This window comes from Corvus brachyrhynchos, unplaced genomic scaffold (assembly GCF_000691975.1).
Source record: "Corvus brachyrhynchos isolate BGI_N302 unplaced genomic scaffold, ASM69197v1 scaffold85, whole genome shotgun sequence".
NCBI lineage: Eukaryota > Metazoa > Chordata > Aves > Passeriformes > Corvidae > Corvus > Corvus brachyrhynchos.
Window position 1 is genome coordinate 147,372 of NW_008238634.1, and position 12,909 is coordinate 160,280.

The 12,909-nt window shown below is 52.6% G+C and overlaps 1 protein-coding gene across 1 annotated transcript in view; it reads left to right on the forward strand.

The window, feature by feature from the left end:
* The window catches only part of SFXN5 (sideroflexin 5), an 80,437-nt gene that overhangs the window by 34,400 nt on the left and 33,128 nt on the right, over positions 1-12,909 (forward strand). Inside the window, exon 10 of the mRNA XM_008636085.2 lies at positions 10,858-10,948. Coding sequence (XP_008634307.1) covers positions 10,858-10,948 — 91 coding nt within the window. The remainder of the gene's footprint in view (positions 1-10,857; positions 10,949-12,909) is intronic.

The following is a 12,909-nucleotide window of genomic DNA, read 5'->3' on the forward strand; positions in this document are numbered from 1 at the left end:
TTCCCAGCGCGCCCGGGCTGCCTCCAGAGCAGAGGGGCTCCAGGCCTGGAGCAGCTCCGGGGCCTCCTCTGAAGTTCTGTGTGAAAAAAGCTGAGAGAGAGGAGCTTTCACCATTCCTAAAATCACAGTCTTGTGGCTTTTAATATCCCGTTCCCAGGAGCATGGGTTGGCATCAGGAGCAGGATCAGCTCATCCCAGAGGGGCAGGAACAGTTTTGAGGAGCAACTTGGGGAAGTTACTGGGTTTTCCAATGAGCCTCTGAACTGAGTGGCTGAACCTTTTCCTTTGGATCATTAAAGATCCCACAGCAGTTGGTGTTTTTTCCTCTGGCCAAGACATTTCCCCACTTTCTCAGGTCCCAGAGGGTTTGCTCTTGCTCCTTCTGCAGCTGCCAGACCCTTTTTGAAAGGGTGTGGAGTTGTTGAAGTGCCCAAGGTTTTGAGGGAAACTGCCCATTTTATGGGATACAGCTGTTCTGGATGGTTTTCCGTGTCACAGTGTCTGTGTGCCAGGCAGGGCTGCTGCTCCTGTCCCCTCTGCTGTCCCTTCCTGCAGACTCACCCTGCTCCCAGCCCAGCCTGGCCCCCCTGAGCTCCGTCACCCCACGGAGCCGTGCCCGCTTTTCCAGCTGAACTTTAACCCCAGTCCCCACCCCAACAACCTCAATGCTTCGCTTTTCCATCCACAGCTCCCTGGGGAAGCGTGGGATGGCTTCACTGACCTCCTCAGTCCTTAGGCCAGCATTTTTGTCACCTTGTGAGTCCCCACGGTGACACTCCTGGCTGGACGTGCTGCTGCCACTCACAGCCTGCCTTCCAACCCCGGCACGCTGCGGCGCCGCTGAGTCCGTGGTTTTGGCACTGATGCTCCTCTCCCTCTTGGAACAGGGGCACATTAGAGGGGCAGCACACACGGACAAGGATCTTGGCAGACTTGTGGCCCCCGAGAAGCCGGGAGGCTTTGGTAAGGAGCCCCTGGAGTGTGGAGGTGTCCGTGCTGGGACAGCTGATGCAGGGCTTGGGAATCTTTAATTCCTTGGGCTGGCTCGGGTCCTGCAGAGAGGCTGGGGCAGAAGGGCAGGTGCAGAGTGCAGACAGGACCTTCGGGGTGCTGTGAGAACACCCCTGGGAAAGGAGGCGTGAGAAACTCCATCAGATTTGGAGGTAATAAATTTGGGGCATTTCAGCCCATTGCAGGGGGAGCTGCTGCCTCCTCGGAGGTGCCATGGTGTCCCCCCAGACTGGGATCCCACTGGGAAGCCCTGGGGGTGTGGAATAGCAGGGGCCTGGAGCTGTGGTGCTCAGGGGGGTCAGAATAGTGCTGCAGGGAGAGGCAGGAGCTTTCCGTGGACCCCTGGATGTTGTGGGGTGGAGAAGGGCAAAAACCTTTGTGGGTTCTTCTCCTTCCTGATGTGGGAAGGAGGTTTTCCTCCACGTGGAGTATGAAGGGGAGCAGCCTTCACAGGTGCTTTTTCCTCCACATGGAGCTCGAAGGGCAGCAGCCCTTAGAGGTTCTCCTTCCTGATGTTGGAAGGTTTTCCTCCAGGCAGAGCATGAAGGGCAGCAGCCTTTAAAGGTTTTTCTCCTTCTGGATATTGAAAAGTTTTCCTCCAGGCAGAGCATGGAGGGCAGCAGCCTTCACAGGTGCTTTTTTTTGATGTTGGTACATTTTCCTCCACGTGGAGCATGAAGGGCAGCAGCCTTTAGAGGTTCTTCTCTCTCCTGATCTTGGAAGGTTTTCCTCCATGTGGAATGTGAAAGGCAGCAGCCTTCACAGGTGCTTTTCCCTGATGTTGGGAGGTTCTCCTCTACATGGAGCATGAAGGGCAGCAGCCTTTAGAGGTTCTTCTCCTTCCTGATGTTGGGAGATGTCCCCAGTGGAGCAGGCAGTGGCACAGGGGGTGTGCAATGAGGTCGCTGCGCCCCGGTGTCCCCACAGACGTTCCGGCTGGGACCACTCCTGCTGTGTGTGTTACTGTGGAATGTCGTGTCCTGAAGTCCCTCACAATTCCCACCAGCCTGGAGAAAGCCCTGCAGAGCAGGGAGGGGTTTGGATCCGGGGTCAGTCATGGCAGTGAGCCCCTTCCCTGGCTGCAGTTGGAAAAGGGCCGGGAGGAGCGCAGAGAGGGCAGAGCAGTGGGTTTGTGCCTGTGCTTCCCACCGGCCTCACCCCCCGTGTCCTCACACCAGGGACGAGCAGATTCCTTCCTCAGGTGATGGATGAGCGGATTTTGGCCTCTTTGTCTTGCAGTTAAACGAGAAGTCTTGGGAAATATTTGCAAATTTCCTGATTTTCTTCCCTTTTTAGAGAGAGAGGAATTGCTACCACCACAGCTCCTGGTTTCCAGCTCTACAGGAGGAATTTGGGGAGGAATCAATATTCGTTCATTCCATATTTTAACCCAACGTTCCCTGTCCTCTCCACCTACTCCCATCCCAGCCCAAGTCACAGCACAGCTTCGTGCAGGGAGAGCTGTGCCAGCTCCAGAATTTCATCCCTTCTCCTGTGCATGACTCAGGTGAAGGAATCGCTTGAAATAAGGCTGGGAAAGGTGTTTGGGTTGTAACAGATCCCAAAGCCCGTCCCATCCCACCCCATCCGTGGCAGGGACACCTCCCACCATCCCAGGCTGCTCCAAGCCCCAGTGTCCAGCCTGGCCTTGGGCACTGCCAGGGATCCAGGGGCAGCCCCAGCTGCTCTGGCATTTCCATCCTCTAAAATCTGTTTCTTTTTCTATGATTGTAGTTTATTTTTGTCCCACTCTCCCCCCACCAGCCTCTCTCCTGCCTTTTCTTTCACTCCCTCATTTTACTGCAGCTCTGAACAGAGTGATAATGTAATTTTTTTTCCCAAACAATTGAGTGGATTCCTGGGATTAGGCTCCAGTTCCTGATATCTGGCTGCTGTTCATGCTGGTGGTGGATGAAGTGCAATTAATACCAGCTGGTTCTCCTAAACAAGGCAAACAAAGGCGGGGAGAAGTAAAAAGACTTGAGAAAGACCAAGCATGTTTGAAATGTTTGGAATTTTTTATTCCCCCAGTATTCCAGTGCCAAGAGCTGCACGGATCAGGGGGGCTGTAATTAGACAGAAACTCTTCCCAGCTGACACACACAAACTCTTACTCTGCTATTTTTCACACTTTTAGAAGGTTAAAAAAGCTGCATGAAGCCGATTTTATTGGTAATGATTGCTTTTTATATATTGTAATTTTATATATATAATAATTATTGATAATAAGATTATTATTTTTATATGGAAATAGGTTTCTTTTTCCCCGGGAAACTGGGGCTTCCCCATCCCTGGAAGTGTCCAAGGCCAGGCTGGAGCACCCTGGGACAGTGGAAGGTGTCCCTGCCATCCGACCCAAACCATTCCAGGATTTGATTCCTAATTTCAGACCCAAACTCCATTTGCTGTGGTATTGCTGCTCCCTTTTGGTTCTGACCCAGCTCTTCAGGACTTTGCCTTTAGACTCAAACTTCATTTTGGGGTCAGAAGTGACTTTTGGGGCTGTGCTGAAACACCTGAAAATTAAATCGGCCCCAGCCAAGGACCGTGAGCAGCCATTCCCTGTTTGCTGCACTGGTGCCGGGACCTTTGGTGGGGTTAACCCAGGTGGCCTCAGCTGCAGCCACGGGGTCACTCTCTGTGTCCCTCTGTACCTTCTCCCTGAAGCCTCTCACGTCTTTCCCGTGGGTCTCCGTTGGGATCGGAGCTTTATCCATCAGCTTTTCAATTTCCCCAATCACAGCTGCAAGTTCTGCCAAGAGCAGCTCCAGGTCTTGCTCCTTGTGCTGCTGGAGACCTTGTGGGGACTCTCCAAAGGGTTTTTCCTCTGTGGCAGCACCTTCTGGCCACGTTTCCTGGGGGTAGTGCTCAGCTCCGTGCTCAGGTCAGCCTCTCCTTGTCCATCTGGTGCCCACTCCGCGTGCCCTGGAGGGGCCGTGGCCATGGGTGCTGCTGGCACTGCCCCTCCCTGGGACAGGATGGGCTCTGAGGAGCCCAGGCAGGGGCACAGGGCCAGTTTTGGGGCTGTAGCTCGGCCAGGAATCGCCTCGGTGACAGCCCTGGTGACACTGAGCTTCCCTTGGGGCAGGGCCTGAGCTCCCCCCCAGTGGAAGGGGAGCCCGGGCGGGAGTGTGAGCTCGGCCCCTCTGATGTGCAGGGCTGGGGGCTTTGCCCCAATTTCCAAGCTCCCCCCTTCCCACCAGACATGGGTTTGTAACTTCTAACCGGGTTTATTTCAGTGCAGGTTTGGGGTTTATGGGCTTGTCAGTCAGAGACAAATAAATATTTGGTTCTCACTTAGCAACCTGAGCTAATTCTGACAGAAGTAGGTGTTCTGTCATCTTCTGGGTGAGAGGGAGAAGCGGCTGCAGCCGGGCTGGGGGTTTGGGTTGATCCTGCACTTCCAGTGTGCCTGCTCAGCACCTGGGTGTTCCTTTTCCTTCACCTCACCAGGTAACCCGGGTTAAAATTAATGCCATTGATGTCAGCTCCTAATGACGGCCCTTGGGCTCACTGCTGGCCCCACAGGAGGGTGTTTAAAGCAGCTCTTCACAGACAGACCCAGAGCTTTTCATTTTGGAAGTTCTTTCTTGCTGCCTGACCCTAAATCCTGGCTCTGGATGAGCCACTGGAGGTCGGGAACAGCTGCCAGTGGGATTTACTGGTGCTCTGGGTTATCCACAGCGAGCAAAACTGTGAAGGTCTGTGGAGTTACCCTTGGGTGTGTTCAGAACCAAATCAGGTGGAAACTGGAGAGCAGCAGAACAATTTCAGTGTCCTGATCTGTCTGTACTGGGGCTGGAGCCCCAGGAGCAGCTGAGGGAGCTGGGAAGGGGGCTCAGCCTGGAGCAAAGGGGGATCCAGAGGGATCCTTTTCCCTTTCTGGAACTCCCTGACAGGAGGGGGCAGCCGGGGGGGTCGGGCTCTGCTGGCAGGGAACAGGGACAGGAGGAGAGGGAACGGCCTCAGGCTGGGCCAGGGCAGGCTCAGGGTGGAAGCAGTGACAGCAATCCCATTCCTCCCTGTGCCAGCAATCCCATTCCTTCCCGTGCCAGCAATCCCATTTCTTCCCATGTCATCAATCCCATTCCTCCCCGTGCCAGCACTCCCATTCCTTCCTGAGCCATCAATCCCATTCCTTCCCGTGCCAGCAATCCCATTCCTCCCCATATCATCAATCCCATTCCTTCCCATGTCATCAATCCCATTCCTCCCCGTGTCAGCAATCCCATTCCTACCTGAGCCATCAATCCCATTCCTTCCCGTGCCAGCAATCCCATTCCTTCCCGTGCCAGCAATCCCATTCCTCCCCATATCATCAATCCCATTCCTTCCCATGTCATCAATCCCATTCCTTCCCATGCCATCAATCCCATTCCTCCCCGTGCCAGCAATCCCTCTCCTCCCCATGCCATGGGCTCCGCCATGCCGGGGTTGCTCCTCCTTCCCCGCTCCCACACTGAACTCTCACACACCATTTCTCGCTCTCCTCTCCAGGTGGAGGAGCCCCCGTGGATTTTTCCAATCCCAGCTCCTTGTTCCCGATAATTGTCTGCGAGGCTGCGCTGACAGCCTGTGAATGGGGTGTGATGTCCATAATCAGCCGGGAGAGCTGCAGCCCCCCCACTGCCTCGGGCCTGGCTTTGCTCAGGGCAGCCAGGAAACATTCAGGAGCTGGAGAGGGATGGGATGGGAGGGGATGGAGCGAGGCCTGGCTCCCTCCTCCATGGGCAGCAGGAGGAAAATCCCAGTGGATCCGGGGAGCTGGTGATAAACTTCTGTTTGAAATGAAGTTTAAGTTCAAAAAGAAGCGGTGCCTCTCTCTAAAGTCTGCATCTCTCTGCTCCAAAGCTCCTGTTCCTGCACATCCCCTTCCCTGTTGATTCTCAGATTCCAGAAGGGACTGGTTGGATCTCAGACTGGAAACTCATCCCGGCAATTCCAGAGCCCAGAAATCGCTGGAGCTGTCGCAGCCATTCCCAAAGGCACAGCCTTGAGCCTTTGGTGCGGTGGGAGACAAGGACACGGGGTTTTCTGGGAATGCTCCCAGTGCCCAGCATCATCCTGCCCTGGAGTTAGGAGCACCTGGCAGCTGCTGGGTCCTGCCAAGCCCATCCCTGGTAATGCCCAAGGCCGGGCTGGATGGGGCTTGGAGCCCCCTGGATAGAGGAAGGTGTCCCTGCCCATGGCAGGGGTGGAAGTAGATGATCCTTAAGGTCCCTCCCAACCCGACTTGCTCTGTGATTCCGTGACTGTCCCCTCCCAAACTCCATGTGCCTCTCTGCAGCATTTTCTCTCCTGTTTCACTGGGATGTCTCCATTTCCAGCAGGTTTGTTCTCATCCCTTCCTTTCCTTCTGCCCCAGCCCATCCCCACGACCCCTGGGAATGGTGCTGCCTCTGGACAGGATCCAGGTGCATGGAAAACTTCGTATTGAGGCAGCAACCTCTTGTCTTGGGCATGGCCCCCCATCCTCCTTTCTCCATCACCTCCCAAACCAAGTTTGTCTCGTTATCAGCACAAATCCCATTTTCCTCCACTCCTGCTCCAGGCTACACCATTTTCTTCCCTTGGAGCATCCGGCTGTGGTGCTGCTGTGGTCATCCTTCTTGGAATTGTCTTGGGAGTGATGTTTCCTCCTTCCCGTACTCTTGCTCCTCTCCAACTTCCTTCCCCACTCGGATCCTTACTGCTTTCCCTTCCCTTGGACTCCTCCATTCTGTTCTCCTTGGCTTGGGAAAGCTCCAGTTGGGAAAGAGCCCAGTTTTCCATCTCTCTGCCTCCATCTTCACCTCCCAGCCCTAATGAATGAGTTTTTTCCTTCCTTCTCCTAATGCTCTTTTCTCCAGCTTGGCTGAATGGGACTCATCAGATCCAATTAGTTCTAATCCAATCTGGTGACTGGGGGGATGAAGGATAACCTCCTTCGGAGCTGGTCCCTCTTTCCAAGTTGACTTTCCAGGTCCCTTGGAGCAGCCAGCTCCAGCTGCAGTGCTCAGGGGTGCCCCAAAGCTGAATCCCTTAAAGCAGTGGAGATTTCTCCAGCAGAGTTCATGAAGTCTGCAGAGTGGCTCAGCAACATTGGGGTGGTGTCATCTACCAGCTGATGCTCTCTGGACTCCTGAGATACCTCTATTTTATAAAAATCCCCTCTCCATATGAAGTGAGATAAGTCCTTGGATGGATTTACTGCTCTAGGCCTGGTTTAAGAGGTGTGGGCTCGGTCCTTGCCAACGTCAGGCATTGAAAACCATCTCTCAGGCTGCAAATGTCTTCATAAAAGGGGGGGGGAAAAGGGAATTTTTTTTTAATCCCCATGGTTTTAGAATTGGTGTCTTGGTGGGCATGAGGTCAGAGAGGTGGTTGAGACAAGAAGGAGAAGAAAAGAAGTCAGAAATGTTGGTTTCTCTGACAGGATCTGATGGTTCCGGCTTCAAAGCAGGGTGACATCACAAACGTTGTCCTTCTGCTGAGGGAATGTTGTTGATGCTGAAAACAAAACTGGGAGCTAAAGAAATGGCAGGAATTCCTGGCACGTGAGGACGGAGGGAGGGACGGAGGGCAGGATGCTGCCAGAGGCTCAGGAGAGCCCTGGGTGAGGTTCCTCTCCCACTGACGGTGTTTGATCCCGGTTTCGTGTTGTGGGATGTTAGGAAGTGTTGGTGTCATGTGTCCTGTGCCCACTCATGTGTCCCTGTGTCCACTCATGTATCCCTGTGTCCACTCATGTGTCCCTGTGTCCACTCATGTGTCCCGTGTCCACTCATGTGTCCCTGTGTCCAGCTTCCCCTGGCTCCCTCAGCCACATCAAGGGAGTGCTCTGCAGGAGGGAACCTCAACAAACCAGGCAGTTGGAAAATGGGATTGATCTGGCTCACGGTGTCAAACGTGCACCATGGGTGACTCCCCTGGATCCCTGGCAGTGCCCAAGGCCAGGCTGGACATTGGGGCTTGGAGCAGCCTGGCACAGTGGGAGGTGTCCCTGCCATGGCAGGGGTGGCAGTGGATGTTCTTTAAGGTCCCTCCCAACCCCAGCCACTCTGGAATTCCGTGAGACACTGGAGCAGGTTGCCCAGAGACACTGAGCTGCAAAGGGAGCCATAGGATAGGAGGAGCAGCCTCAGACTGTGCCAGAGAAGGTTTAGGTTGGATACCAGGAAGAATTCCTTCACCAAGAGGGTTGTCAAGCACAGCTGCCCAAGGCAGGGGTGGAGTCCCCATCCCTGAGGGATTTAAAGCTGTGGATGTGGCTCTTGGGGTCATGGAGCAGTGGTGGCCCGGGCAGTGCTGGGGATGGTTGGACTCGATCTTAGAGGGCTTTTCCAGCCTCAGCGGTGCTGTGGTTGTGCCGGGTTTGGTGGGATGATCCCCCCTGACTCTGTTCCGTCTTTCCATCTCCCAGTGCTGCAGATCCCACTCAGTGACTGGGTGTTGGTCACAATAATAAACCTGGGCTTGGTTTTTAATGATGAATTTGCCTCAACAGCATCCTCCAGCCAGCCCCAAGTAATTAAACTCATTAACATCTCCTTGATGGCCTTTTTGCTTTGGAGGCCTGAGGTTGAGCAGTTCCTGCCCTTGCCCTGTTTACCCTCATCGCACTTCGTGGCCTGTGGGAAGGAGTTCACAGATCAGCGACAGCAATTTCCAAACTGTGGCAAACAAACCCTCATTAGCTTCCTATATCCAGTCCTTGTGCTGGGAATCTGGGAGATGGGATTTAAATCTCCAGCAACTCTAATTTCAGATTCCCAGCAGGGGGGTTGCTGCGAGTGGGGACTGAGTTCATCGCATTGAATCTGGAAGTAAAATGCTTTTATTTCACTGCCCTCACAGTGGTGGCTGCCCCAGACTCAGCTTTTCTCTTTCAAAACCTGCTGCTCTTCCACTTCATGCTCAAATCCCTCCATCCACTTTATGGCCAAATCCCCCATCAAACCCCCAAGCAGGTGACAAAATTTGTCATTGACACGGATTAACCATATCCAGACTAAATACCCAAATCCACGGGGCAGACCAGCAAAGCCAGGCTTAAAACTGTCTTCTCTTAAAGCCACATGTTTAAGACTATCTTACAGTTTCTGGAACTGTTCAGACTTTGAAAATACTCATCCTAACAATTGGAAAATGCAAAAAAAGAAAAGAATTCAGTACTTCTTGAGGGGGAAGAACATCAAGACAAGCCCTCACTGCTGTCCAGCTAAGAAGAGTCACTGTGGCTCTCTTGGGCTCAGCTCTAGAGCCGCATTTGCCGAGGACAAGAGGAGGAGTTCCTGCTGGGGTCTGGGTGAAAACCTTGGGAAAGGCTCTGGGAATACTTCGTGGGGCTGGAGAAGCAGCCCTGTGCTCGTGCAGGGCTTACCCAGCAGTTGTGCTTCCCCACCTCTTCCTCCCAGGCTCCGGCACGCCGGGATGTGCTGGGATGTGCATGGATAATGTAGCAGCCTGCAAAATATGTTCTCCCAGGCTTCTCTTTTCTTTCTAAACCCCCCCAAATCGCTCTTTTCTGGCAGCTTTTTGGCTTTGGCTGAATTTTTTTTTTTTTTTTAATTTTGCTGCATTTTTGGCTGAAAACTTTTGGGCCACACATTGCTCAAGGCTTCCATTTCCAGCCAAAAATTCCCGGGTTGGGGCAGTTGGGTTTTGTTTGTGCGTTTGTGGGGAGTTTGTGGGATGAAAAAGTGAAAACACAGTGAGGAAGAGTAATTGGAGGACAGAAGTCATTCCCCATGAATAGCTTTGGTTAATTTTTCACCCCTCTTGTCCTTGAAGCCAATTTTGGTGGAGATTCTCCCAATTTTCACTGTTATCAACCTGAGGCTCAGGAGCAGTGACTCCTCTGTGCTGTTCCTGTAAACATCCACAATGACTCAGATCCATGAAAAACTATGGAGAGCTCTGCTTTAGTCAAGGGTTGGACGAGGCAACAAAAATCAATCCATGGTTATAAACTTCACAGCCCAAGTGCTGGCACTGGATTGGGTTGTGTAGTGCAGACCCTTGGAGAAGGAATTCATTGTGTTGGGCCAGCACCACCACTGAAATTTGGCTTTTTCCTGGCCAGGTGAAGACTGCCAGTCCCAAGGATTTTGTGCTGGATAGGGAAAATGTTGGTGAACGGGGCCAAAATGCAGCGAAGGGCATTTCCAGGAGGACTGGATGGTGTTGCAGTGGTTTCTGGCTTGGCTTTTAGCTGGAAAGGGTTTGAACCCAATGGTTGGGTTCAACCCTTCATATAAACCCACCAGCTGGCTTCAATCCTTAATTTAAACCCCATGGTTTGGTGCAATCCAACAGCTGGGTTCAACACTTTGTGCAAACCCAAGGGTTGGGTTCAGTCCTTGATTTAAACCCAGTGATGGGTTCGACCCGTCTTATAAACCCAAGGGTTGGGTTCAGTCCTTAATTTAAACCCAACAGTTGGGTTCAACCCTTCATTTAAACCCCATGGTTTGGTTCAATCCAATGCTTGGGTTTAACACTTTGGATAAACCCAGCTGTTGGGTTGGACCCTTCTTATAAACCCAAGGGTTGGGTTCAATCCTTCACTTCAACCCAATGGTTGGGTTCAGTCCAACAGTTGGGGTCAGCCCTTCATATAAACCCACGAGTTGGGTTCAACTCTTCATTTAAGCCCAAAGGTTAGGTTCAGCCTGTGTTTTAAGCTCAGCAATTGGATTTAACCCTTTGTTGACTAAAGGTTTGAGCCCAACACAGCCAAACCCTGCAGTGGGGGGGAGGTTAATTCTCAAACGCTTCTCCATGGGGAGACCCCAAACTGTGCCACCTGCCCTGCTCCTGGTCATTAAGCTTCTGCTTCTCTGGTTTGTTTTTCTCCACTCCAAGGTGGGCCTTAATGTTCTGATCCAGAGAGCAAACAAGTTTACCCCGGCCACTCGGCTCCTGATCCAGAGGTTTGTGCCGTTCCCTGCTGTCGGTAAGGACAAACTCCTTTCCTTTATGTTCTGAGTGGTGGCTGCAAACCTGCAGGTGGCCAGAAGCCACTGGGATGGACACAGCTCCTGCCTTCCTGCTCGTGTGCCCTCAGTGGTGGTGGTCCCTGAGCTGGGGCAGGCAGGGGTGGAACTCTGCAAAGCAGAATTTTGGCAGAAAAATGCTGCAAAGCTGCTGGCGGAGGCAGCCCCTGAGGCTTTTCAGCTGCACTTCCCACTCTGAAGCAGCTTCAAAAGTGATCAGCACTGACTGGTCCGTGACCATCCCGATCTGAGTGCATTTCATTCGAAAGATCTGGGCTGAACTGCCCAAATCTTCAAATAAGCAGCAGCACTGTGGTTATTTTACACTAAAATGCAAAGAAATGGTTCTGCTGTGAATGCACCGATTTCTGAGAGCCACTGGTTAAAAGCAGCCCCAAGTGTGTGCAGAACTGAGGCTGCTCCTGGCTTGGTGGAGCATTTTATTGGTGTTTTATCAGCCCAGTGTTTGAGGGAAGGGACGCCCTGGGCTCAGCCTTTGCTGGGCCCTGTGGTTACAACCTTCAGCAGATGCTGAGTTATTTTAGCCCTGGAGAAGTCCCCAGTGGCTTTGGGGTAATTTTCTGTATAAGCTTATTCATTTATAAAGATGGGGCAAAGATTGCCCAAGCATAGAGGAAATCACTAAAGAATGGGGTTTGCTCCCTGTTCCAGGTCCCTTTCCAGCTGTTTAATGCCGAATTTTCCTTTCAGCTTTTTCCTTTGCCGTGCAAGTGCCACATCCTCAGAGCTTCGCTCGAGGCTGCTGAGCCCCTTTACCTGTCTGCTGCTCTCTGTTCCTCTGGTCTTTCTGCTCCTTTTTTAACAGGGAACTGGTTGTTGTGTCCCCCCAGCCCTCAATTCCCAGGCTGATGGATTTTTCCCCCTCTTTTCTGCCAGGAAGGCAGCTGCTGTCCCTGTCTGCAGAGCAGCAGTGATGGGGATTGTGGTCTGGGGGTTGCACTGAGCACTTTGCTTGTACATAAGGGATCTGTGGACATTGTTGTTGTTTTCCTGGGACTTTTCTGGGATGTATTTTTGAGGGATTCAGCTTTCCTTGGGTTTTTATAACCAGGACAGCATGAGGAATGAGTTCAAGCCCTGGGAGGCAGCTCTGAGGCGGGGTTTGAGTCAAAGACACACGGGAAATCCTTGCTGCAGGGTTGATCTATTTCCACACCAAGGTGTTTGTGTTGGCATTGATTGAGGACCCATAATTAATTTGTTTAGCCTGTAATTAATTCTCCAGCTAATATTTTATTTGTCATGCTTCGTTATGATCAGGGATCCTCCCACTAATTGCTGGTTTGTGATTTGCAGACCTGGACAAACCCTTTAGTTAAAGATGCATCTCCCAGTTCCTTTTGAGCCTCCAGCCCCCAGCAAAAAGGCAGAAATTCTCCTTTTCTGCATGAAAAGCCCGACACTGGGGTAAAGCTCTTGCTCCAAAAAACCCATGGCCGTGGTGCTCAGGGATGGGCTTTAGTGGTGGATCTGGCAGTGCTGGCTGATGGTTGGACTTGATGATCTTCGAGGTCTTCTCCAGCCTTAAAGATTCCATGATTCTGTGAAATTAAGGAGTTGTCCCCATCCCTTCCTTGCCTCCCTCTCCACTGACCTCCGGAGCTGTGCTGGTTGGAGGCAGCTGGGAAACTGGAGGGACGTCCAAGCTTGAGAGTCTGATCCCGAGTTACCAGGGGAGAGGGGCAGCTGCTGCTGGGGTGGAAGGCAGCCCAGACTCCCAGCAGGGATGTTCATAAGGACTCTGTGGAGCTTTGGGAAGCTGGGATGGGTGCTGGGAAAGGTCGTGGTGCCCTCAGGGATGCTGTGCACGGGGTGTGTCATCCCCAGGTCATGTTGAGGTTGTGTTTGCATACTCAGTGAACTCCCACCTGCAGAAGTTCTGCCTGGAGGACACATTCAG